This window comes from Diabrotica undecimpunctata, chromosome 2, assembly GCF_040954645.1.
Source record: "Diabrotica undecimpunctata isolate CICGRU chromosome 2, icDiaUnde3, whole genome shotgun sequence".
Taxonomy (NCBI): Eukaryota; Metazoa; Arthropoda; class Insecta; order Coleoptera; family Chrysomelidae; genus Diabrotica; species Diabrotica undecimpunctata.
In genome coordinates this window covers 38,680,642-38,706,517 of record NC_092804.1, presented here as the reverse complement: position 1 = coordinate 38,706,517, position 25,876 = coordinate 38,680,642, and the positions used below count along the sequence as shown (strand labels likewise).

General features: G+C 32.4%; 2 protein-coding genes across 2 annotated transcripts in view; one reads left to right on the top strand and one right to left on the bottom strand.

The window, feature by feature from the left end:
- Positions 1-9,943: 9,943 nt before the first annotated feature.
- Positions 9,944-15,854, bottom strand: ATPsyndelta (ATP synthase, delta subunit). The gene is made up of 5 exons (XM_072522695.1): positions 15,694-15,854; positions 15,398-15,510; positions 15,045-15,242; positions 12,281-12,385; positions 9,944-10,162 (listed from the first exon to the last, which is right to left on the bottom strand). The coding sequence occupies exons 2-5, from the start codon at positions 15,506-15,508 to the stop codon at positions 10,100-10,102; spliced, it is 477 nt and encodes a 158-aa protein (XP_072378796.1). The 5' UTR covers positions 15,509-15,510; positions 15,694-15,854; the 3' UTR covers positions 9,944-10,099.
- A 101-nt stretch (positions 15,855-15,955) lies between these two features.
- LOC140434434 (thiamine transporter 2-like) overlaps positions 15,956-25,876 on the top strand; it is a 51,354-nt gene continuing 41,433 nt past the window's right edge. Inside the window, exon 1 of the mRNA XM_072522694.1 lies at positions 15,956-16,445. Coding sequence (XP_072378795.1) covers positions 16,137-16,445 — 309 coding nt within the window. The 5' untranslated portion in view covers positions 15,956-16,136. The remainder of the gene's footprint in view (positions 16,446-25,876) is intronic.

Below are 25,876 nucleotides of genomic sequence, written 5' to 3'. Positions count from 1 at the left end.
ATCGCTACTGCCGTCCATTTTTGAACAGAGAACTCTTCCAACTCCTTCCATCGATCTCTATCATGAGCAACTTACTTCCAATTTATTCCGACTAGTTTTTGATGTCATCTACCTAGCTTATCTGTAGTCTTCCTCCTAATCGTCTATCTTTGTAGGGTGTTTAATTGGTCTCTACTAGGCCAACGTTGGTCTTTTTGTTTAGCAGTGTGGCTTGCGAAGCACCATCTAAATTTGGCAATTTTTTTGCGATATCCTCGACTCTTGTTTTTGACCTTACCCCTCCTCTTTCCTCTTCTTATCTGATAGTCATATACCTAGCATTACCCTTTCCATTGCACTTTTTGTTTTAGCTAGTTTGTTAATATTTGCCATAGTTAGGGTTTAGGTTTGACATACATATGTCTTGATAGGAAGAATACACTGGTTGAACTTAAGCATTGAGGTATTTTGCTGTGTTTAAGTATCCAACTGAATTTTCCAAATCCTGCTCTTCTAGTAATTTCCGCACTGTGGTTCTCTTTGTCAAGTTTCAGAACTTGATCTAGGTATTATATATTCTTGTACTTGTTCTATCTCATTGCCACTTATACGTCTGGGGTAGTCTGTGTTTGTCGTTGATTTTGTTTTTGCCATATTTATATTTAGGCCGACGTATTTGGAGCTCTGTTGTTTTTTATGACTTGCTTGTTTTCGTTCCATTTTTTGATGTCACATTTTAGTTCCTTTCTAATTGAATGTCCGCCCCGAATAAGGTTGTACCTTCAATATTTTGTGTTATTAGCGGAATAAGGTTGTAACCATCATTTCTGATGACTGGTATGCAAGTGGTCGCAGAAAATCACCAGATTTCATTTTAATGTGAGCATTGAAGTAGAGTCGCGGCGAATAAGGTAATATCATTAGAAATATTAGACATAACGGATGTAGCATGACTGTGGCCACAGAAAAGCAGTGAAATAAATCGCAAAAAAAATAGGCTTATTGAGTGGAAGGGCAATAAATTAAAAACCCTACGAGACACTGGGAAGCAATATGTTTCTAGAAAAGGTGCTGTTGTTCCTGAAAAAGTACCTCCAGTAAACGTTAGTACGTGTATTTATTTCATGATTGTTAAGTAACTAAACAGCTCTATATAAATGACTTTAACAAAGTTAATAAAGGTCATTTTTAAAATGTTTATCACTACTGGAGTATGTCACTAATATACATTTTTATAACCCTTGCATAAAAATGTTTTAATCCTTACTAAAAGCAACTTTAAATTTTCATCATCATTTTGGCTTTACAACCCTGTGTGGGTCCTAGCCTCCCCAAGAATTTTTCTCCAGTCGTCCCTATCCATCGCCTTCCTCCGCCAAGCACGTATTTCCATATTTCTCATGTCTTCATCGATGTTATCTAGGAATCTTGTTCTGATTCTTCCTCTTCTTCTTTGACCAATAGGTCTATCAAGGAGCGTTTTTCTAGCTGGGTCGGTTTGCTCCATCCGCATTACATGGCCTACCCACCTCAGACGTCCTATCTTTATGTGTTTTACGATATCTGGTTCCTGGTATATCCTATAGAGTTAGAAGTTGTATCGTCTTCTCCAGACACCATTTTTATTTACCGCTCCATAGATGCGCCTTAGTATTTTTCTTTCGAAACATCCTAACATGTTTTCATTGCTTTTTGTTAAAGTCCAGGTTTCTGAACCATATGTTAGGATTGGGCGTATTATTGTTTTGTAGAGTTTTACTTTTGTATTTCTTGATATAACTGTAGATTTAAAAAGGAGATTAAGCCCAAAATAGCATCTATTAGCCGTACAAATTCTGCGGTTTATCTCTGCGGTAGTGTCATTTTCAGAATTGACGAGCGTTCCCAGGTATAAAAATTCGTTAACTGCTTCGATGACGTCATTTTCTATAACAAGTGGCCGTAGTGTTTGTGGTTGCGTACCTATTTTCATGTATTTTGTTTTATTGGTGTTTATTATTAAACCCATTTTTGTAGCCGCTTCCTTTAATGCTACGTACGCCTCTCGTGCTGCGTTTTCCGTTCTCCCAACAATACTGATATCATCAGCATATGCTAAGATTTGCACAGATTTGTTATATATTGAACCGGTAGTTGTGATTTGTGACGTACGTATTACTTTTTCCAGAGCTAGATTGAATAGTATACAGGAGAGTGGGTCTCCCTGACGTAGCCCGTTATTTGTTTTAAAAGGTTCAGAGAGTTCCCCCTGGATTCGTACTTTGCATTCAACTTTTTCAAGGGTTAGTTTGGTTAAACTTACCAACTGATTTGGTACTCCTAGGTCTATCATTGCTCTAAACAATTCTCTTCTATTTACAGAGTCATAGGCTGCCTTGTAGTCTATATATATATATATATATATATATATATATATATATATATATATATATATATATATATATATATATATATATATATATGTGTGGTGCGTGTCTACACCGTATTCCAGTGTTTTCTCTAGAATTTGTCTCAGGGTTGAAATCTGATGAATTGTTGATTTACCACCTCTGAAACCAGCCTGGTATTGTCCTATTATTCGCTCTGCATATGGTGCCATACGATGGCATAGTATATTGGAGAATATTTTATACGCTGCATTTAGGAGCGTAATTCCTCGATGGTTAGAGCATTCAAAGATATCTCCCTTTTTGTGTATGGTGCAAAGTATTCCAATATTCCAATCATTGGGAAGGGACTTCTGTATCCATATTTCTTTTATAAGCTGCTGTAGCGCTATTATGATATCGTGGTCACCTTCTTTATATAATTCCGCTGGGAGATTATCTAAACTTTAAATTTTAGTTAACTATAAAAAAAATTTTTGCTTCAACGCGTTTTTGATTTGTTGCCGGCTAGAACTTGTCGCTGTAAGTATGAGTGTGACAAAATAACTTGAAGCAAACACAATTTTTTTAAACTATTCTACAGTGTTAGCTACGATAGACAAACAATGTTGTTATGTCAATGTTTAAATGTGCATTTTGTGTTTGGGGGTCTTATCCAATAAAAAAATATAGTTAATGGTGTAGCTAAAGCTCCTACGTTATATTTTCATTTGATACGCGAATGTTTATTTGGTTATATCTTATTTACACCTGTCCTATAGAGTACAGACTCATAGGACGATTCCTATTACATGAAAGTCATGTCCTAATAATGACTTTCATCAAAGTTTAATCAAAAATTTGTCCTAATAATTATTTCATTGGTTATCCTATATGTAGTTTTTATCCTATATGAGATCAAGAATTGCACCCGAGGCATGTTCTGATTGCATTATCTATTATTCATATTCAAACTAATGATTGAAACTTCGCGAGAATATTCCTAGTGTTACTTAGAGTAGGCCACTTAGACTAGCTCTACTGTCCCGTAAGTAATGATTGATTTTGGATTATATCCCCAATTTTTTCCTTGTCGATTAACACGTTGTATGCTAATCGCGCCTATGAGCGTCAAGATATCGCTTCAGTCATATGCTGATGACGCACATGTGAGTTTTCAAGATACCTATGTTTTGTATTGTCTATCATAAATACCATTATGTATAAAAGTTTACTTTTTGGAAGAGTTTGTAGAGGAAACTATCTGTTAACCTATTTTTCAAGCGGTTCTCAAAAACATTTTCTACCTTTACTTCTACTACCAATAGTTCCATAGTTCCCGTTTTTATGGCTAAAGTAATTTAGGTATTCTCGGTTTACTTTTTTATTGGCCTGTCGTTTATATGAAGCTGTTCCAAAAGTGACAGGTTGGTAATGCCAGACCGGCCACGGCATTTTTATATACATAATGAGAAATACTCTGTCTATGTCCTTGTTATTTCTTTTTCTCCTTTTAGAATGTTTCCATTGCCTTCTTTAATATCACTTGTGTTTAGGCAATTTCTTCTTGTATATATATAACAAGCGAGTCTTCTACAGCTGGCGCCGCTTCTCGCATCCTAATTTCCAGCGTTTTCTGTCGAAGCAATCTTCAGTTGTTAGATCTCTGGCGGTCATTGCATCTTCGACATCGTCTCTCCAGGATCGTCTTGGTCTACCTCGTTTTCTTCTAGTTGGCGGAGTCCGTTCTTCTATTTTTTTTGCCATCTATTTTCAGGCATTCTCTGAAGGTGTCCATACCAGTTAAGTCTTTTGGCTTCGATTGTGTCTATTATGTCTAGATCGATTTCCATTTCTCTCCGAATATCTTCGTTTCTCACCCTATCAAGTCTAGTGAGCTGGCAACATCGTCTCCAGTAGTTCATTTCCATGGCCTTAATTTTTGATTTGTTTCTTTGGTTTATTTCCCAGAGTTCGGCGCCGTACAGCCCAATACTTTCTATTATTGTTTTAAAAATTCTTCTTTTATTTTCTTTTGTTATTTTTTTATTCCATAATAGTCCGTGTAGCTGTCTGGTGGTTGATCTTGCTTGGCCAATCCTGGAGTGTATTTCTTCGCTACTTCCTGCTTTTGATGTTATTTGGACTCCCAAGTATTTAAAATTGTCTTTTGGTTTTATAGTTCCCGTTTCGATTTGTAGGCTTTCTGGTCTTTCTCCTACAACTAAGTACTCAGTTTTTTGTATATTAATTGTGAGACCCCATTTGGTATACCCATCTTCCAGTTTTCTAAGCATGTAGCCTACATCACTCTCGTCTTCAGCTAGAATGGCTTGGTCGTCAGCGAAGTGTATCGTGTACAGTCTATCATCTCCGATTGGGATGCCCATATTGCAGCACTTTCTTCTCCACACTGAGAGTGCCTCATTTAGATATATTTTGAAGAGTGTAGGTGCTATGCAGCAGCCTTGCTTTAGGTCCTTACTAATAGGAATTTCTGTAGTTAATCTATTTCCAGTTTTAATGTTTGCCGTCATATTTTTGTAGAGCTGTTGTACTGCTTGTATATTTTTTTTGCTTATTCCTTGTTTTTCCATTGCTACCCAAAGCATTGAAAGTGGTACACTATCGAATGCCTTTGTCAGATCTATAAAGACTATATAAGTTGAAAGGTTGTAAGGGTTGAAAGGGCTAATCTCTTCTCGATAACTTGCTTTAGAGAGAATATACTGTCCATACAGGATCTGCCTGCACGAAAGTCATTCTGTTCTTCAACATCTGTCATCTCTTTTTCATTTTTGTTTTTTATTATTTTTCCATGCAGTCTTGAGAGTGAATTTATTACACTTAGCCCCCTGTAGTTTGAACAATTCTTTCTATCTTCTTTTTTGTAGATGTTGTTAATATGTGCTTTTGTCCACTCCGGTGGTAAGTCGTGTCTGAATTCCAGTTCATATGTTGTTGTACTGATGTTCATGAATTGAGGTCTTGTTTCAGTCAAAAGTTGTGAGTAGTGTTCGATCCAAGATCTTTCTTCTATTAAATCTATTCTACTCGTTTCTTTTCTGTTTGTTCTCAGATTTTTTACCGTTTTCCATGCTTCTCTTGATCTTGTTGACCCTATATATTTGTTGAGTTCTTCGCATTTACTTTCCCAGGAAATATTTTTTGCTTTAGTTACTAAATTTTTTACTTCTCTGTTTGATCTTGCATATGTTCTTCTATCATCTGAATCATTTTTTGTTTGTAGCCACTTTTGATATGCTTGTTTCTTGTTGTGTACTGCATTGGCGATGTCATTTGTCCACCACAATGGAGTATTCTTTTTGTTCTTTTGGATTGTGCCGAGCGCTTCGTAAGCTGTCTTTTTTTTCTTCTTCTATTTCTTCTTGTATTAAATCAAATTATTTTCGATTAGCTTCGTAAATTGGGGTTAAAAAATAATGTTGTTTCTGGTAAAATTATTCAACGAAAAGCAGTAGAAATTTCAAGTGAACTAAGCACTGATATGAAGGCTTCTAGTTCTTCTATTCTTGAGAAATTTTGAAAGCGACAAAATAGTTGCTTCAAATTTATATATGACGAAACAACTGAGGAAAATTACTTAGTGGTTTCTGATTGAAAGGAGAAACTGCTCAATTTATTGAAGCGATACTCATCGCTAGATATTTTAACGCAGATGAGCCGGGATTATTTTTATTTCGACGAAAGCATTATCTAACATAACTTATATTCTAAGAGAAGAAATGATCACTGTAAGTAAGGCTTTCAAAGATTCACTTTAAGGCTACTCACAATAATTCTGTTTGCACCAACACTATAAAAATAAAAAACAAAGGAAGCCACCGGTAATCAAAAAAGAAAATCTTTTCTCCAAGTACAAAAACTAATTCATAAAATTATTTAAATTTAGATTCTGTATTATCATTCTTATTTTGCCATATCAAATTTATAAATTAATATATTTTCTAAATTTAAATTAACCTTATTCTATTTTTTGCTATTAGACTTTTTTATTTTGGATAATTATTAGATTATTAGAAAAGATAATGCTGATTATCACAGTCAACAACCGAAATCCGTATCTTTCTATTACAATTTTATTATTTTATTTAATTATTAAAACCGTATCTATTTAGAATTTCGTACCTACATAATAGGTTGCCATGCTTTTTAGTTGTCAAACTATAAAACTATTTGACATTTGTTAAAATAAATGCAAATATTAATTCACATTGTAAAAGATCGAAATGGTACTTCCTGTGGTAAAATGAATGAAAATAATTCAAATTGTAAAAGATCAAAATATTATAGTAATGATCAATTAGGTATATAATATATTAAATAATAATTCATCTAGTGAAGATGAATTCAGTGAATCCAATAATAGTGTAGTTCTGTCAGATGAAGACATATTATAAAGTAGGTACAGATATGATTCCAATACAAGATTTGAGAAATGAATTCAAAATTATATCAAAAACTTCGTTTTATACATGTTTTGAAATGTTTATTTCTAATATCAACATTTAGAACATTATTAACAGAATTATTTTGCAGCATTAGATTTTCTTGTACAATTTCTTTATTTTCTTTTTTTTAGACATTGAAGAAGAAAATGATTATTCTGGATTGGTTGAAGCGAATGGAAATGCAGGTAGGAATGAAAATATACAGGAGGAACCAAATTTAAGTGAGGATTCGTGGAAAGACGATCCTATTGAAATGCAGAATTTTAATTTTACCAAATCTTCTGGGTTATTAGTAGATGTTCTAGGGACTGGTCTTCCATATGATTTTTTTTTGCCTTCTTGTAGAAGATATTTTTTTGAGATGATAGTGCAGGAAACAAATGTTTATGCCGAATCGTTGTTTTTATCCGGTGTTGTAGAACATTCACGTAGAAATCAATGGAAGCCTGTGTCGGTTAACGAACTTAAAACATTTTTTGGACTTACATTGAATATGGGAACATGTAAATCTAATAGAATCCAGGACTACTGGAATACCGATCCTCTTTTTCAATTGAAATATTTCCATAATATGAGCCGAGATCGTTGCTTATTTTGAGATGTCTACATTTTGCCAGAAATCCAGAAGAGGGTATAATAGAAAATAAACTCTATAAAATTAAACCACTTTTAAATTATTTCAATAATATAATGGCTGAAATATATCAACCAGGAAAAAATCTATCCATTGATGAACGTATGGTATTGTGGCATGGTAGATTATCTTTTCGAATATATATGAAAAGCAAACAACACAAATACGGACTTAAATTGTATGTGTTAGCAGAACCCAACGGGTTAGCGCTTTGTATGAAATATATACAGCACGTTATGACTCTGCAGGCGGAAAAGGCCACTCTGAAAGAGTAGTTTTAAAACTAATGAGAGATAAACTTCTCTTCTCTTTTTATAGATAATTTTTATTGAACTGTTGAAAGAATACCTTCTGCGCAGGAACTTTAATTTCCAAGAGAAAAGATAACCCTAAAAAAGTTTTATAAGCTAAACTAGCATAAGAACAGACAGTAGGGCCAAAGAATATAGACGCTTATCAAGCGTCTATATTCTTTGGTAGGGCAATACAAAGATGGCATTTTAGTAGAAAAGTGGAGAGATAAAAGAGTACATATCCACGGAATTTATAAATGATCTTATCGAAACTGAAAACAAATGAAATGCTCGCTTACTATCCATGTGAGCGAAAGACGCTCAGGTAGTATAAAAAAATAGGTATTCACATATTACAAGTTTTGTTATTAAATTCCTATTATTTGTGCAAAAGTTATACCCCATACACTGGTAGAAAACTGAATTTATATGAATAACATTTAGAAATTATCAGACATCTTTTAAAAATTCTTAAATAGTATTGGTTACTCCAGCATACAAACAACAACAAACAACAGACAAGCACAACATTCCAAAAAAATATATTCAAATATAGTCCTAAAAGAAACGGATGGTAAAAAGAGAAAAATCAAAGAAGCGGCTCTAATTATGCTAAATGAGACCAATTGTGTCGCGAATTCCTCGGCAGAATGTAGTAGGATCTGGTTACCCATATTGAAAGAGGAAGTTCTTAAAAGGAAAATACCAGTATTGGTAAGTCAGTAACATATAGAGAATACATCATTTATGTTTTTTAAATAAAAAACATATAAAATCGGAATTTGGTGTTTATTGAAGGTAAACTAAATGCACGATCAAATACTTACCATGTCGGGATAGTATTATGAGGTTTTTTTCCTGGTTTTTCCCTCATAATTTACTATGGAATCACTAAGAGGAGATTTTTACTGTCATCATGGTATGTGTTTGTCTTTTTAAAGACGAATTGCATGTAATGATCTTTTCTGACGGATATTCTCAAGTTAAAGTTGATTTCATGTAATCGAATGAACTATCTTATAAGTAAAGTCGTCCCAGGAACGCAACTCAACAATATTGGCAATATAATTTTAAAGTCGTCTACTTTAAAATGTATAATGTATGTCTGGATTGTCAATATAGATGAGTCAGATAAAATTAAATTATTAGAAGAATTTTTCACTAAGTAACAAAAAACAAAATTTGTTTAATTTACTAATGTTTGTATTTTGAGAACGATTTCCGAAGTGGAAATTGAAACGTCAATAAACGTACTTATTTTAACCTTTAATTGTGGCTTATTCCCATTTAAATAGTAATTAATTTAAAATGCCACAAGAAAATAGCTTCAGAACAATATTAAGAAATCCACATTAGTAGGATCGTAACTGCTACTTGTGCACAGCCTCTATTTATCGAGATGGAGAAAGTGCTTTGGTATATTTCAAACTTTAACACTCATATACATAGCTGTGTAGTATGTAATCCACTGGATGTCATACTATCTGCTCCTCTTTAATTCAAATCTCCTATATGCAAAAAATCATACGCACTATTTATTTTTTTGCTTACGGGATCTTCCGTTGTACTGATTGATGGCACCAATGCGGTTTCTCTCAAATTTCCTACTTAGTATGCATATTGACAGGAGTACAAAGGCCTTTGTACAAGAATTTCTCTTGATACAATTAATCAGAGCTTTTTTTGAGGAATATTATAATGATTATGCTTTTGTGTGTGATTGTGAATATAATAAGATTTCTAGAGTTCATTGCTCAATTAATATAAATCGTGAGCATTTGTTGGCTTTGCTTTTATTTGGGTATAGGAATGAATATCGATCAAGTTTCAGTTGAACTATCGTCGGTATTTCATTTCTGAATTTCTCCATATGTTTTTCTGGTTATGCACCCAGCTCTTCCAGTCTTTATGGCTCTTTATACTTGGACTGTTTTTATATCTAATACTATTTCTTTTTGGTGATAGTTCAGCCGTGATTCTTCTTTTATGTCCTAAACTAATACCTTCAACATATTTATTCCACATTCCTGATATAACAGGTATTACATTCTCTGAGCCTACTAAAATTTGGTTATTTTGTGTTTATTAATATTTATTTTCAAATCCAAAGCTTGAGTTGCAGATTTGAGTAGATTAGATACTTTGTTTACACTTTAGGTACACTTGATTAGGAATGATTAAATATAAACAAACAAGATATATGGTAAACAAAAATTATGTATTTGGATTGATTCTGGTTTTTGTAAAAATTTCAACTCATAGAGGAGTAGATCTAATATTTGGTTGTTTTAAAATTAACAGTACCGTTGAGACACTAATTTATTAAATTTACATAAAATTACAAAAATTAAATTATTATTCAGCTGCTTTGACTAAAGCTTCTCCTACTTCAACGGCAATGGAGGCTTCAGCTCTCGCCTGAAAAGAAAAAATATGTGATTAATCAAAAGAAATAAAAATTACTATTTCTTAATAAAATGTTTCTCATTGTAATAACCATATTTAAATGTTGCTAAAAGACATGTGCTAATAAAGCACATGTCTATTTTAAAGTTAAATTGAAAACCAATGTAGTTAAAACACAAAACATTTCATAGTAAAATTATTACATGATTATTTAAACAACAATTAATAATTACTTGTTAGAAGCACTTAAAAGTGCATACCAGCAAAATTGATGATTCAAGGCATGTCTTCGATAATAATTGCTAGTCGCCATTGTGGCATTTCAACAATTGTTGAGAAACCAGAAACCTATGCAGAAGGGAAACTAACAATTCAACAGGTGGGGAGAGATGACAGATGCCGCGAAAATTTAAAAATGGTAGTGTATACTGTCCTAAACATTGGATGTATAGGATTGTAATATTTTAATAACTTACGTGATTATGAATAAACAAATTAACAATATTGGAAAAACGGAATAAAGGAGAAGTTATATTATTTGAATAAAAATAATAATGTTACACAACAAGATGTCAGGGTAATCCCGACAGAAAATACAAAGGAATTGGCAACACCCACTCCGTCTATCATCCAAATTAAAATAGTAATAATTAAAAATTTATATGGTGTTTTATATAAAAAGATATAATCAAACTAGTGATTATGTAAAATCACTAAAATGTTTACAATTTGAAGACTGTGACAAACCTACACGAAGTGTGAAACAATTCGTCAATTTAGGTACTGTACTCATCAAAACAACAAAAAGGTTTAGCATGCTGTCTGGCATGAGGAAATTGAAACTATTCTCAGTCTTAAAAGCATTCTAATAAGAAAAGAATGGTAATATGACTTCAAACAAAATGCCAGGTAAGATAAGATGACTGTCCCAAAAAATTGACAGTTGAGATAAAGAAACCTAGCCACTAAAGACAGGATGATCTCAAGAGTTATTTACCCTAACAATTATGAAACAAGAGAAAGTGGAGCGGAAAAAGAGCAACCAACTCACAAAGCAAATTCCCAGAACCCAGAGGGAAAGCAGGGTTAAAAGAGAAAACCCGACTTCTACTTATGCAAAATGAGTGAAAGATAAATTTCACTGAGATGGTCAATATCATTACATCTATTTATAGTTAAAGACTGTTTGAGAATGTGACACATCTCAAGGAAAGTTCTTTTGGAATAATTATTTTCAGTGGCTAAAATCTCTGTACTCTCAAAATCAGCCAGACGGTTTGTTGATAAAATGTGTGCAGATAAGGCACAAGTGTGTTTAGAACAATTGATATTACTTCAGTGAGAAATAAGGCATCCATTTTAAGGAACGGCCAACGGCCAGTTTGTCCAATGTAGGACAATTCACAATCCTGACAAGGGATTCTATAGACTACACTAGTTTTACCTTGTTTAGGATAAGGGAGTCTTAGTGTTGAAGAATAACTTTCTAATGGACCTGAAAACCTTTATCCCTATCTTGACAGACACAATCTGCAAAAGCCTCAACATGTAAGTAAATTGTGGGAAAAATGGTAAAGAGCATCCATTAATATAAGTAATAAGATTCGGGCCTTTTTAACTTCAATCCTAGGTTAATTTTCCATGTTAATATTTAGTTTAAATAGAGTAAGTCTTAAAAATATCAATTTAACTGGTCTTAGTGAGTCTGATAGAAGGAGGATCAAATAACTGATGCACTCAAGAAGAAACCTGACAAGGAAAAAGTATAAGAAATTTGGTTATTTTGTGTCAAGAAGAAACCTGACAAGGAAAAAGTATAAGAAATTTACAAGTGTTTATTGAGAAATAAACAAAATGTGAAACAAAATGCTCCACAAAACACACAGATCTTTAACTGTGTTCATACATCTGAGATTTGTGTCATTGATAATGTAAGCAGTTGTTATTATGTGACTAAAGTGAATGAAACTTATTTGAGAGAAACAACAACCTGTCACCAAAAATGTATGTAATTAAATCAAACATGCACAATTAAATTATCTACGTAATCTTAAGTAATAAACTAAGTATTAGATCTTACATTACATTTTTTCTTGAAAAATATGCGAAAAAAAAAATATGTAATCTTACCTCATCTGTACTTGCAGATGATAACTGGCTCTGGGCTTTGGTAAGGATATCTCTTGCTGCATTGACATCAATGTTTTCTACTGGGTGGGCTTCTTCTGCAAGAATCTAAAATAAAATTGAAATACTTTAAAATTCAATGATTTTGCCCCTATATCTATTGTGTACTTAAAAGTTTGAGGGCTAAATAATTTAAACTATAATTGTATTTTATAAGTTTACAGCCTCTTTTGTCATCCTTAGACCAAGACTTTATTAGTGCTCTTGTTCCTCTAAATAGATTAACACATATTACAATTAGCTACCTTAATTCGGCAGCTTTTAAGATGGTCTCTTAGATAGCAGAGTCTATTTATTATGATTATCAACATAAAATCTTAAATACCTTCTATAACCATTAACAATAAACTGATGTTGATATTTGCCATACACTTTTCAGCTGGGTGATAATCAGCTCATGAACTAGAGCATTTGGTACTATACAATAGGCCTCTGTTCTCATAAGAGTATGTTTATTGCCAATCTGTATTCTACTGGTAATCTACTGCCCTCTTCCCTAACAGACACTCAAAGACCCAAACACAGTTTTTTTAAGCTTCAATTAATTTTACAATAAGTCAAATAAAAGATGACTAAAATACAACACATCTAAATTAAAATATCTTCATTTAACACAAAGTAAAGTCAATTCACTGATCTTGGCAATATTTGGACAGTCATTATAGGAAATATACAACACAAAATTCCTGACCATCACCATTAATAGCCCAAATAAACTTACCATTGTCAGACTTTTTTATTTGAAAAAAAGTCATGAATAATGGAAGTATATATTCATTAAATTTGATTAAAAACTTTCCATTCGTAAAAACTAATCTATAAATGACTAAAGAATTTCAAAAAATAAACATTTAAACTTTTGTTTTCTTCTTCTTCTTCTAATGGCGCTACAACCCTTTGTGAGTCTTGGCCTGCTTAACAATGTTCTTCCATTCTGCCCTGTCGGATACTTTCCTTCGCCACTGCCTGATGTTCATGGTTTTAAGATCCCTCTCTACGTCGTCTATCCATCTTTTACGGGGCCTTCCTCTTGTTCTGTTTCCTTGGGGCTTCCATCTCTGGACTACTTTTACAGCTCGATTATCTGGCATTCTTTCTAGGTGACCAAGCCAGTTTAGTCTTTGTGATTTTACAAATCTGACAATATCTGCGCTCTGCATTAGTTCATCCAGCTCGTGGTTCATTTTAATTCTCCACGAACTATCGCTGCATTGGGTTGGTCCAAATATCTTCCTTAGTATTTTGCGCTCAAATATTCTTAGTTGATTTTCATCAGTGGTTGAGAGGGTCCACGTTTCACATCCATATGTGACCACTGGTCTAATTTAAACTTTACACTACATTAAACTTTTGTTTTATTATTTTAAATTACTTGTGTTCATTTTGTTAATAAACTGCATGTGAGTATTGTTACTTATACTTTTAAATTACAATTAATATTGCCTATGATCATGTGTGCTTGATTGTATAGTAACTTCTAGCCAAAGTCAAAATTTGACCAACAAGCACAAGATCAAGTAAAGTTCGTCCCAAACCCTTCTTTCAGTGCGTCATAGTTGATCGAATTCTCTCTAACGCATTAAGCTAGAAGTGATAGAAAAAAACGTGAGTCTGTGATTATTATACATAGAACTTAGAAAATTATGTATTGTTTACGGGTATTTGTATATTAAAGCGAATTCTACTCACGGATGTATAATTGGTTGGGGTTTATAATACGCTAAATAGATATCCAATCAATGATGCGCATAAATATAATTTGACGCAGAAGGTCTCGATCTTGACAGTACTTTCACAATGTCAACTGATAAAATAATAATTGTCATTCCAGGTTACTATTTTCAGACATTTTACAGTGAAAATTTAATTTTGTATTTATTGTCATAAAAATATTTTAAATCTGCCGAGATATACCGAGAAGGAACAAAGATTAATATTAAAATTATTAAATTATTTTCAATTAGAAAGAGAGGCTTGGACTTTATTACCAGTTTCTGTTGTTCATTAACCAATAACTATAAACATGTTATTAGAACTCGTGTATACAGAATGTTTAGTGAAGGTTTGTATTAAAATATAGTTTGCCATAACCTACTGAAATATTACTAGCGTCTTCACATTTTTTCTTGTTAATTTTAGGCCAACATGTTACCCTTCATACCAAAAATACCAAATTCAAGTTGGACTAACCACTCTTTAGTAGAATGTTTAAAAGGGAGGCATATACTTGTTTCAACAACCATGATGAAACTTGAATTATTGGAGATGGTAAATCTTAGGTAATTAAGCACTTTCCTTGAATGTATAGAATAGGAATTATGACAAACTGAAGTTCCAATATAATGCGCAATAAAAATTTATATACAGGACGAAACCTATTATGTAAATTAAAAATTTTACCTTAAATATTAAAAAACAATTTTGAATTGTTAAAGTTTTTATTTTATATTAAAAAAAATAACCTTTTCACATTTAACCGATTACGATCCTACAACTGTCAGATTTAACTAAAATGTCATGCAATAATTCTCGACATTCCTAAAATCCTATATGACGTCACAATTAGTGACGCACTGAAAGAAGGGTTTAGGACAGACTGTAATTAGTAAATTTACTAGATAGTCAGGACTGAATTCAGTGATAGAGTATACCTTATTTGTTATGTGTAATTAGTGTATTAGTAAAATATTTTTTGTTGAAAACCAACCTGTACTGATGAATCATCATTTATGGTGACAGTACCACTGGAAACAAAGATTTTCTTAACTTTACCATCATCTTCATAAACAGTGACAACTCCAGGTTTTAACACAGCCAGTGTGGGTACATGGGCAGGAAGGATACCAAAGCTACCAGAGAAAGATGGTACATCGACCTGTTTAACTGAAGTTGCAGTATAGTAAACCTAAAAATAAAAAAATCCTAAAACTGTACCTTATCCATGTAATTCTTTTTAATTCTGAATAGGGTTTCGTTTTATTTTCAACATTAGATATATCAAATTACATTCTTTAAAGATCTTTTGAAATAGGTTTCGTTAAATTCTAATGTTAGTTTTACCTGATTTCCAGCGGCAAAAGTGAAATTCATTTGGTCTGCATAGGTCCTCCTTGCAGTAGTTTGAAGTGATCTATTAAGAAGAAGGCGAGACATAGATCTGATGGCAGCCATTTCTTAAAAAGTAATTATTGTTAAAATAATAAAATTATGCTGATACTTTTAAAAATTTATGAACAATATAAAAGGCTCTCATAACCTCTCATTACATAATACTTTTCACTAACTGATAACACTATTGTTACCGTTAATAATTTAAATTTATATAAAAGTAATGAAAATATAAGAAATAAATTTACCTTTTTTAATTTATATGACAATGTATTTGGAAATACAAAAAGGCTTTTTATCCAAAGTACAACCCCACCGTACCCAAAAAAAATGTATGAGAATGACAGATTTGAAAACTGTCACTACACTACAATGTACGTACTACGTAATGTTACGTACGTAGAAAGTAAGAATTAGCTGCAATTTTAAGTTACTTTAGTAACTAAAAAAGAAGAGGAAAGTGACAATGTTTTAAATTCCATATTCGGGATTTTACTCATTATGGATAAATCGAATAGAAATAACAACTGATAACCTTCAAAATTTGAATAACAATGTGAATGTGGAGCAGGAGCACTTTAGTTATAATTTGTGTTTACGTCGGTCTAGTTTTAATATATATAGAAGATATCCGTTTCTTAACCATGTAAGCGAAATAGTGCTACTTTACTATTGTCATTACATAATAATCATGCAGGAATGGCTAAAGATATCTTTAATTTTGTGCATTTTTGGATTTTTGAAGGAGATCCGTCCTTCAGAACCCTTTATTTACGAATTTTTGATTGACCATAGATGGAGAAATGTCACAGACGAAGAAGTAACTCAGCAAGTTTATCCTGCTGGTACTTACAGTTATTTAGCACATTTAGTTCTAGTTTTTTTAATTACTGATTTGTGCAGATATAAACCCCTAATTATATTGCTGGGTGCTTCTGGTATTGTTATTTGGAGTTTGCTGTTATGGTCGAAGACTCTTTTGTATCTACTGATAGTAGAGGTAAGCATTATTTTTATTTTTGAATCTAAAAGTAAGAGTGAATTAATCTTTAAAATATATTTTACAATTTATATTTGGCAAATTATCAAGTTTAATGACCCTATTTACAAGACAGCTACTTGCAAAGTTATTTAATTATGTATGTAATATGTATTGCAGTCAATTATGCAATTTTACAAAAATGCGAAAACTGCAGTTTTTATAAATCAAAGCTTAAGCAGTTTCTAATTAAACATTTTTTTATTAATTAATAAGTATAATACAAAGGTTAAGATGACGAGTTGTTTTTATAGATTCATAAATGCTAAGTGTTTTATAAATTGATACATTTTACAACAATTCTTTTGTAAAAATTGTTGAAATGGTTATATTATTGTTTGTTAGTTTATTGACTAATATTAAATATGCAAGGTGATGTTATAAAGATAATTAATAAGTGATGAATTTTTAAAGAGATATCCTTAAAATAACAGAAAATACAAATAGTTTCTAATTAAAAAAGTTCTTGCAAAAAATGAAGCTTTAAATTTTTATCTTAATAATTTATTTGTTAATCTGTCTATTTTCTACAGCAAACTTTGGATATGCTCCATACCAAGCAAGCATTTGCAAAACTTATAACATAATATTTACAAAATATAATGTGTTTTACATTTTTTACAAGATTTGCAATGGCCCCTTTTATTTGGTGGAGGATCAGATTGATCTTGTCTCTTGGTTCCTATTTACTTTGTAACTAGACAACTTACTTTGAATTTATTTAGAGAAGTGTTGTTTGTGTTATGCTCCTCTTGCATGTATGACAACAATGTCACCTTTTAATTCTTCTAAAGGTATACTTCATTACTGATTTGTAGGACACTAACATACTTGTGTCATAGTGCATTGTTGTATATTGCATAAAATAATTACATTGATTATAAAATGCCAATACACAATTATATTTTAGTACCTAGCATCCAAAAATAACAGTTAAAATTCGAATAACAGAAAAAATTAAAGACCATTAATAAACTTATAAAAGTTCTGATCAGGAATAATAACTCAGTGCTGTTCCTTTTTTGACTGTTCACTATTTGGGATTGAAATATATCTTCCTTGCTGATTTCCTTTTTACTGTTCACGATTTAGTGCTGATGGAATTTACATTGAGGAAAATAGCTGTATTATGTACATGACCTCCAGTTTCTCTTGCAGAAATATTTTGTAATTTTTTTTAAGAAGTTGAATTTCCATTAGTTCATGTCTAGATATATTTACAGTTGTCACAAACTTTCTCAATCAACAGTTAATACTCAACATTTAAAAAAAAAAGAAAAATGGGTATATAAAATACTAACAAGAAAAAACCCAATATTATAAGGAGAAAGTGTAAATGGCCAATCTGGCTGCTTCAATTTTCTATGATAGTTCTGTGAAAAAACTAGTTAATAATTTTAGTTTACAGAAATTTATTGTATCATGTATAGTTTTAAAATTGTATAATATAATGATGGTAAATATTTTAATGTCTGAAACTAGTAATGGTGAAATTAGTATTTACAGTATATTTGTACAGTACTTCCCCTTAGTATATGTCCCAGATAAGACATTTTTCAATGTTTAACAATCTTTAGCAGTTCTCTGTCTTTGTTGACGCTCCTTAGTACTTCTTCATTAGTTTTCTTTGCTGTCAAAGGTATCTTCAGCATTAGTCTATGAACCCACATTTCCAATGCTTCAATTTTGTTCACCATCGACAATTTTAGCATCCACACTTCTGCACTATACAAAAGTATGGATCAAACATAACACTTAACCATTCTTTGTCTTAGTTCTAAACTGAGATGATTATTGCAAAGAAATGACTTCATTTTCATAAAAGTAGTTTTAGTCATTGCTATTCTAAATTTTATTTCTATGTCTGGATCTAGTTGGTCCGTTACCACAGTTCCCAAATATGTCATTTTGTGGACTTTCTTGACTTGGACTCTGTTTAATTGAAGGTTCGGAATGTGGGTCACAACTAAACACTAAAAATTTTTGAATTTTGAAAATTTTGAACTCGTTTTTTAAATATGTTAATCATTTCTTTTAGTTTTTTGTGCACATTAAATAAGTCGTGTTTAGATATTACATCCTCCATTTCGTCGCACTTTCTCTCATCCATTTTTCTTTGGCCAATTTGATCTCCTTTTTTATTCTTCTCTGCAAGTGTCTATATTCTGTTTCATTAGATTTTATCAGTCGACGTTGTTCCATTAATTTCAAGATGTCGTCTGTCATCCATTTATTTTTCTTGATTAAATTTCTTCTATAATCATTGTTTGTGGAGATTTCGTTAACTTGGTTTTTAAATTTACTCCATAGTTCTTCTGGATCTTCTAGTTGTTCTCCGATGTTTTTTATTATATTGTTAAATTCTTTTTTAATGTTATATTTTATGTTTATATCGTCAAAGTTAAGTACATTGGTTTTTGGTTTTTGTCGTTGAATTCGTTTTAACCTTAGTTTAATATCTGCTATAAGTGGTTGATGATCAGATCCAATATCCAGAGCCCCAGGAAATGTAGTGACTTTTTTGACGGCATTTCGGAAACGCTCATTTACAAGTATTTAGTCTATATGATTTCTTGAGGACTCAGGATTATTGCCAACATCAAATGGGGCTTTCCAAGTGTATAGTCGTCGCTTGGGTAGTTTATACCAGGTGTTTGCAATGATCATATCGTTTTCTTTACCAATCTCTGTCCTCGATCGTTAGGTTGTCCTAGACCATAAGGACCTACAGTCTGACCTCGTCGACCTTCCCCAATTTTTGCATTTAAGTCGCCTATAATATATAAAATTTCGTGTTTATTAAGTTTCTGTAAGATGTCTTGGATCTCGTCATCGTCATATTTTTATCTGCAGTTGGGGCATAGATTTGAAGTATGTTAGTTGTAAATGGTTGAGTATTTATTTGGAGTAATATTATTCTATCCGAGACTTCTATTCTATCCGTACGAAATTGGTCACATATTTACTCAGTTCTGATGTTACTAATATACCTACACCATTTTTGTGATGTGGGTCTTCTGTGCTGTTACCGGAATAATATAATACACTTCCGTACTTTTTACATGATCCTGACTCTGGCCATCTCATTTCGCTGATTCCCAGTAGTCTATTTTCATTCTTTTCATTTCTTGAATTGCGTTGTCAAGTTTCCCAGCCGCAAATAGACTTCTAACATTCCATGTGCACATTCTAAAATTAGATTTCTTTATTTTTATTATATTTATTTATTTTTAGGATTTCTTCACAAGGTTTTTCGCATGTTTACGACCTGAGAGGCCTCGTGGTATAAATATATTTCTCCTCTCCTGCCGAATCTTGTCCTCCGCTTTCCATGATTAGTAATGGTTTGCAATTGCAGTGTCAATTCTATGGTGATTTTTCTGGGGGTGTTCTATGAGCCGTTAATGCAGTGGTTTCCCTTTGCCCTCTGCATTCTTATGCCGTTGACCATTATTTGTTGATTCATCCGCCGATCCGCCTTCGGGGCCGATTTCTCAACCCCAGAACAGAAGAATGCCCTACCACTCACCAACTCATCCGCCCTAAGCCGTTGGTCAGTAAGTGGGGGATTACTTATACCGGCAATCACTCGGGCGTCAGAGCCTCATTTGTTATCTAGCAGGATGCACCGAATGACCATAATCAAAATCATCACGCGGGCAGGTGAGGTTGATATTTAGATGGGAGAGGCTATCCCAATTAGAACTTATACTCATGAAATTAACTTATAGTTATACTCATGAGTTGAACGATTTTCAGTAAGTAAATTTAACTGAATGACTAAAATGGAAATGTTATTAAAGTTATTAAACTGTACTATGATGTAGGTACCATAATTTTGTTTGATACTATTCCTAAAAATAAAACACACAGTTTCTGAACACTCATTTTTTTGTGGATGTAGATCGATTCATATAGAGACAAAGTAGTGCATAGAAGGTAGAAAGACCACTATTCTAGGTCTTTGTCTTGCCTTTGCCTACTTTTTTTCAGCCACAAATACTTTTGTTATAATGTAAATGCATTAAGAGCGCTGATTCCTAATCTTAAAGGTCTATTTATACATATACATATTCAGAAAAAAACAACAATGTACTCTTATGAGAATATTTATACATTGGCGTTTTCTGGATGGGACCCGTCTGTGCCCTGCCTGAAATTAATCCCCACCAAACGATATTTTTGTTTTCGACGCTGACGATGCACGGAAATGGCACGAACTTGTAAAAACACGATTTTATAGTTCTGTGAATGTGAGTGCTGGTAAACAGACAAGCAGGAGATGTTGTGTGGTTAGTATGTTATGGGTTTTTATATGTATTAAAGAAAAAAGAAAAATAAAAAAAGAGATTCCAACATATTCGTGAAATTGTGTTTCATTGTCCAATAATTCTCTGTATATTTTAACATGTTGCGTACGGATGTCCGATCCTGAGACTTATACTCTGAACTGTAACTTATTTATTAATAAAATTCTTCTTCTTCTTCTTCTTCTTTTATAGACATGACTCTGTCTGTTTTTCAATGTGCCTCCAGTAAGTTGTCATTCCATCGTTTGCGTGGTCTTCCTACTGATCGTCTTCCTATTGGGGAACCGTCTCGTGCTGTCTTTACTACTCTATTTGTTGTCATTCGGCTTATATGATCGTTCCATTTTACTCTTCTATTTCTTGCCCAGTTTTTGATGTTATTAATAAAACTCATATAAGATAATTAATAAATGTTTATTAGTCATTATTAATCTATGCCAGCAGGTATAAAATAAAGGTACTTACGAACGGATTGTGGATGAACCACAACATTTGCAAAACATGTTCCAACACACAAGCCTGTATAAATGGCCTTTAAAACCTTCAATTAGTACCTGTATAAGATTCTTTCAGGATTTTTTTCCTTATTAACTGGCCTATATAGTCTATAAGAGCGTTTCACGTTAAGAAAATAACATTAGGCTTATGGAGATCAGTGTTGCCAAAATTCTCAGGAATGCGGTTTAATAGATTGTCGATATATTTTTCGAATTTCCATTTTCAATTAACATTTAACTGTAAAGTCACAATAACTACTAAAGAATCGCAAAGCCTTATTATCATTATGTAGTCTCAGAGAACGACATAAAATCGCTGATATACGCACACCGTATTATTTGCAATTAGTAATTAGATATATATGCATTCCAAGCGGTCCATTTATTTGCTTTTAAATCTTTAATAGCCGGCAAAGTGCATGATTTAACTAAGCAATATTTTCTACTGATTTCTATGATTCATGGTATATGATATTCTTACCGAAAAACAAATAAACCGTCGTTACTATAATTAAAATAAGATAATATAAAATTATCTTTTGTAAATACTATTTATTTAATCAAAATCATTTTCCCTACTTTTCATCTCTTGTTTCGAATGGGCACTTTTGGTCAATTACTTTAAAAAACGTTAATTTAATTCATGTCTGTGAAAACGAAAATACAAATTATACAACCCTGAATCGTGCTTGCGTTCATCGTGGCATCGCTGCGCTTCTATCATCCATAAGAAATACATGGCCCTATCTCCGCAATGTTATTTTCTTAACGTGGAACGCTGTATAGCTAAATTCACTAGCACTCATATGACCATACTTATCGCGCTATTTTTAAAAGCGCCAAGAGTCAAGTTTTTGAACTATCTATCCTTTTTTACCTTAAACTGTTGAATATAGTCATTATTTTATATAATTATTTATGATTGCATTAATTGACATTTTATGGGTATCAAAATACTTAGCCTGACTGGATGATTTTAATCTACACTTAAAAAGTGTGTATTGTAGATGCTTTGCTTTTAAGCTTAGTTGATTTTTTGTTAGAATTTAAATATGAGAATGATTTTATAACTAACACACTCAAAAAAAAAACCTATTATTTTTTGGTTTGATGTCTTCTTTAACAGTAAAATTCGAGTTTTTTATATTTAGTATGGTGTCAGTATTCATATAATTATCCTGTCTGCCAATTGAGTTACATTATTTTTAAATCGTAAAATTCAATGACAGCACGCCGACATGGAATAATAGCGAAATTTAAAATCCATGAAAAAAAAAAACAAAAAAATCGTATTGTTTGCCGCTCCACCTACTACTGTAAAATAAAATAGGAAAACGTCCTTGACAGTCTAATTCATTTCGAATAATAACCACTTAAATATATTAAAGCTAAAATACCAATACTGCAATACCGACGACTGACTGAATACTATGAAGTGCCAGTGCCAAGGCCAAGGACTTCAGCCAATTGAGCTATTTGGTTTTAAAATAAATAAATATTTCTAATTGATATTCATGTGATCTAGATCTAATAATATCCTATATTATGAATGTTTTCATACTGCATTAAAAATGGACATAAACACATCTTTATTTTATTATATGATATTACGAGGCGGAGTAAGAAAACAACATAAAAAAAGAAATCATAAACTAACCATATTTAAAATTGTTCTGCAACTGTTTTCTTGTGGCATAAATTGATATTATTTTATATGGTATTAAACTAGAATTGATTGTAATGTCAATTACATTTTACATAAGCTTTAAAGTTTCGATTTCCAATCCGGAAATATAGGAAAAACAAGATCTTCCATATTTTATAAACGTATGGATGGTAATACTGCACTTTTGGTTGGATTATTACGAGTATTACTGGGGATAATGTCAACAGAAAAAAAAACTATTCATGAAATGGCAAGTAAATATTTTCAGATCGCTGCACTGAAGAAACTAAAATCAACAAATGATACTGATGAAGAGATACAAATCTTCTTTCAAGATGATTTCAAGAAGAATGCCATTGCAGTTTGAGTGACGGTGGTATAATGGGTATAATACAGGGATTTTCCTAGAGGCTCATACAGAAATTGTTACAATTCAATGGGGCAATTTAAACGCTGAAAGGTATATTGAACAATGTTTGGAAGAGCATGTAGTGTCATTTTCCCCATTTGTTGAAGAAAACTTTCGTCTGATGCAAGATAATGCTCCTCCGCACATTGCAAGAATAACATGGGATTACTTGTTGAATTATTAAGTGAAATTAAAATTTATTAATTTTCCTTTAATACCACGGCCCCCAAGGAGTCCAGATTTAAATCTAATAGAACATGCATGGGATATTCTGGTACGACGTATTCGACGTAACCATGTTCAGTTTTAAATCAATAACTTGGATCAAGCAGTTTGTAACGAATGGGAGCAAATTCCTCAGGAAGGATTTGCTGCCTTAATCCGAAGTATGCTTGATCGAATGAGAGCCGTAATTAAGTGATAAATTAGGAGGTAATACGCCCTACTAAATATCGTTTTTCATTAAAAATGTTCAAAATTAAAAAAATAATTTTTGTTTCTTTGTAGATTTTCAAATTTTTTTGAATTTTTTATTCTTTTTTCTTTGTTAACTCTTTATAGGGCAGAATTATTTTTTGGTAATATAAACAAATTCTTTGCAGATTATAGATAAGGAATGATCCGTTATTGAACTTTCATTCGTATTTTCATTTTATTTTCACTCCTTGTTGTTTTTTTTAGGTGGTTGAAATTTCGACCACAGCCTGATTAGGTATGTTGACTTTGGTAAATGTAGTTGTGGTCCCATAATCGACCACAGAAAAAAACACATTAATTAAACATTTTTATTATGAAATAATGGAAAACATTGAATACATAATGCAACCTGGCAATCTGAGCATTTAATACTTGAACGTTTTGGCTTTGCTTTCGTTGAACAGAGTGCACAACGTCTTGATGTTCCTTTTTCTGGCATGTGATTGCCAACATCGCTTAGTCTCACCGTGCTTTCAACGCTAACAGAATTAGTGGTTGCTCCCATTTTCTTCAGTTTATTTCTTCCTATTGTTACCTTAGGTCCTGGTCTCTTTCTGTTATAGAAATCACCTATGAACTCGCTGGCCAATACACTTCTAAAATACAGGTGACTCATTGGTTTCGATTTAATGGACCTCATTTACATTGTAGTCTTATAAGTTATATATGAATTTATCACTGCTGCATCAATCAAATAGTAAATAATCTTCATATACCATCTTCGGGATTTCCATGAAATTGGATAAGAAGCATGAAGTTGATCGAATAGATCGACTCCACAGATATAGCGATTGTAATCACTTATGGCTTTTGGACACTTAACACTTTCTTGTTCACCATTCGGTTTTCTTCGCAAAACTGAAGTAATCTCAAGTGGATTATGCATAGTACTGCCGACTAAAACGCATTTGCGCCCCCGATCTTTCCATTTAAAAACAGACATATCCTGGACATGAAATAATCGTGTTCTCCCATTTTCATTGTTTTTTCTTTTCTCATTTGTTTTGGAAAGCCTTTATGATTTATTCTAAAAGTTCCACAGCAGAACAAATCATAGGTTAACATTTTCTTAAGAAGAGGAAAACTCGAGAAAAAATTATCGAAATAAATGCAGTAGTTTGCGCCTCTAAGAGACTCGGTAATGTCTAATACCGTTTTAGCGCCTAAACCATATTCAGCATGTTGTGATTGAGATTTGCCTTCATATATGCTAAATTTGTGCACGTATCCAGTTTCGGAGCATGCAACGACCCAAACTTTAAAGCCTCTTTTTATGGGCTTTTTCGGCATATATTGTTTGAGAGAACTTCGCCCCTTGAAAGCAACCATACTTTCATCTACCGCAACATTTCTACTTGTATAAAAGTTCTCTTGAAAGCGTTGCTGCAGTTCTGGTATCAAAGGCCTTACTTTGAACAGTTTGTCAAAATTGGGGATATTTTGATTTCTTTTCATGTTTTCGTTATTGTTTAGATGGAGAAAACGAAGAATTTTTAAGAATCGTTTTTGCGTAAAAAATTGCGAAACTCTTGGCACGTGCATGTTAATATCAGTTGACCAATAATGTCTCAAACTAGGTAGTTTATGAAACCCCATGATTATAAGAACCCCTAGAAATGCTTTCAGTTCTTCCTCAGTTAGGTCGAGATTATTATGATTTTGTTGTTGAGCATAGAGATTTGACTGTGTAATTATATTAGCTATAATATCTTTGCTCATGAACAAAGAAAACACGTCGAATGGTGAATTTATATTGACCGGTTTTGCTGGGCCAAATGGTCTGGTAAACGGCGCATTCGAATATTTTTGTGCCTTCTGATGCACAAAAATATTCGCACGTTCTTTCTCCATTTATATGTATCATCGCACTTTACTGTGTTCTCTTGGTTCTCTTCTATTTCGTCTTCGCCTGAGGAAGTATCGACGTCGTCAAAAATGCGATTTGTTCTTACCTGAGGGTGGAAAGCTATATCATCCATTGAGTCATCTGAATCAACATCAAGAAATTCAACCTTGTCATCATTAGACAATGA

Bases quoted from the DNA above. Each gene is read 5' to 3' on its own strand.
- ATPsyndelta (XM_072522695.1), bottom strand. From the start codon at position 15,508: ATGGCTGCCATCAGATCTATGTCTCGCCTTCTTCTTAATAGATCACTT. The intron at 12,386-15,044 runs GTTGGTTTTCAA...ATTTTATTTTAG, and splicing joins ATGATGATTCATCAGTACAG to ATTCTTGCAGAAGAAGCCCA. The intron at 10,163-12,280 runs GTAAGATTACAT...TTTTCTTTTCAG, and splicing joins CATCTGCAAGTACAGATGAG to GCGAGAGCTGAAGCCTCCAT.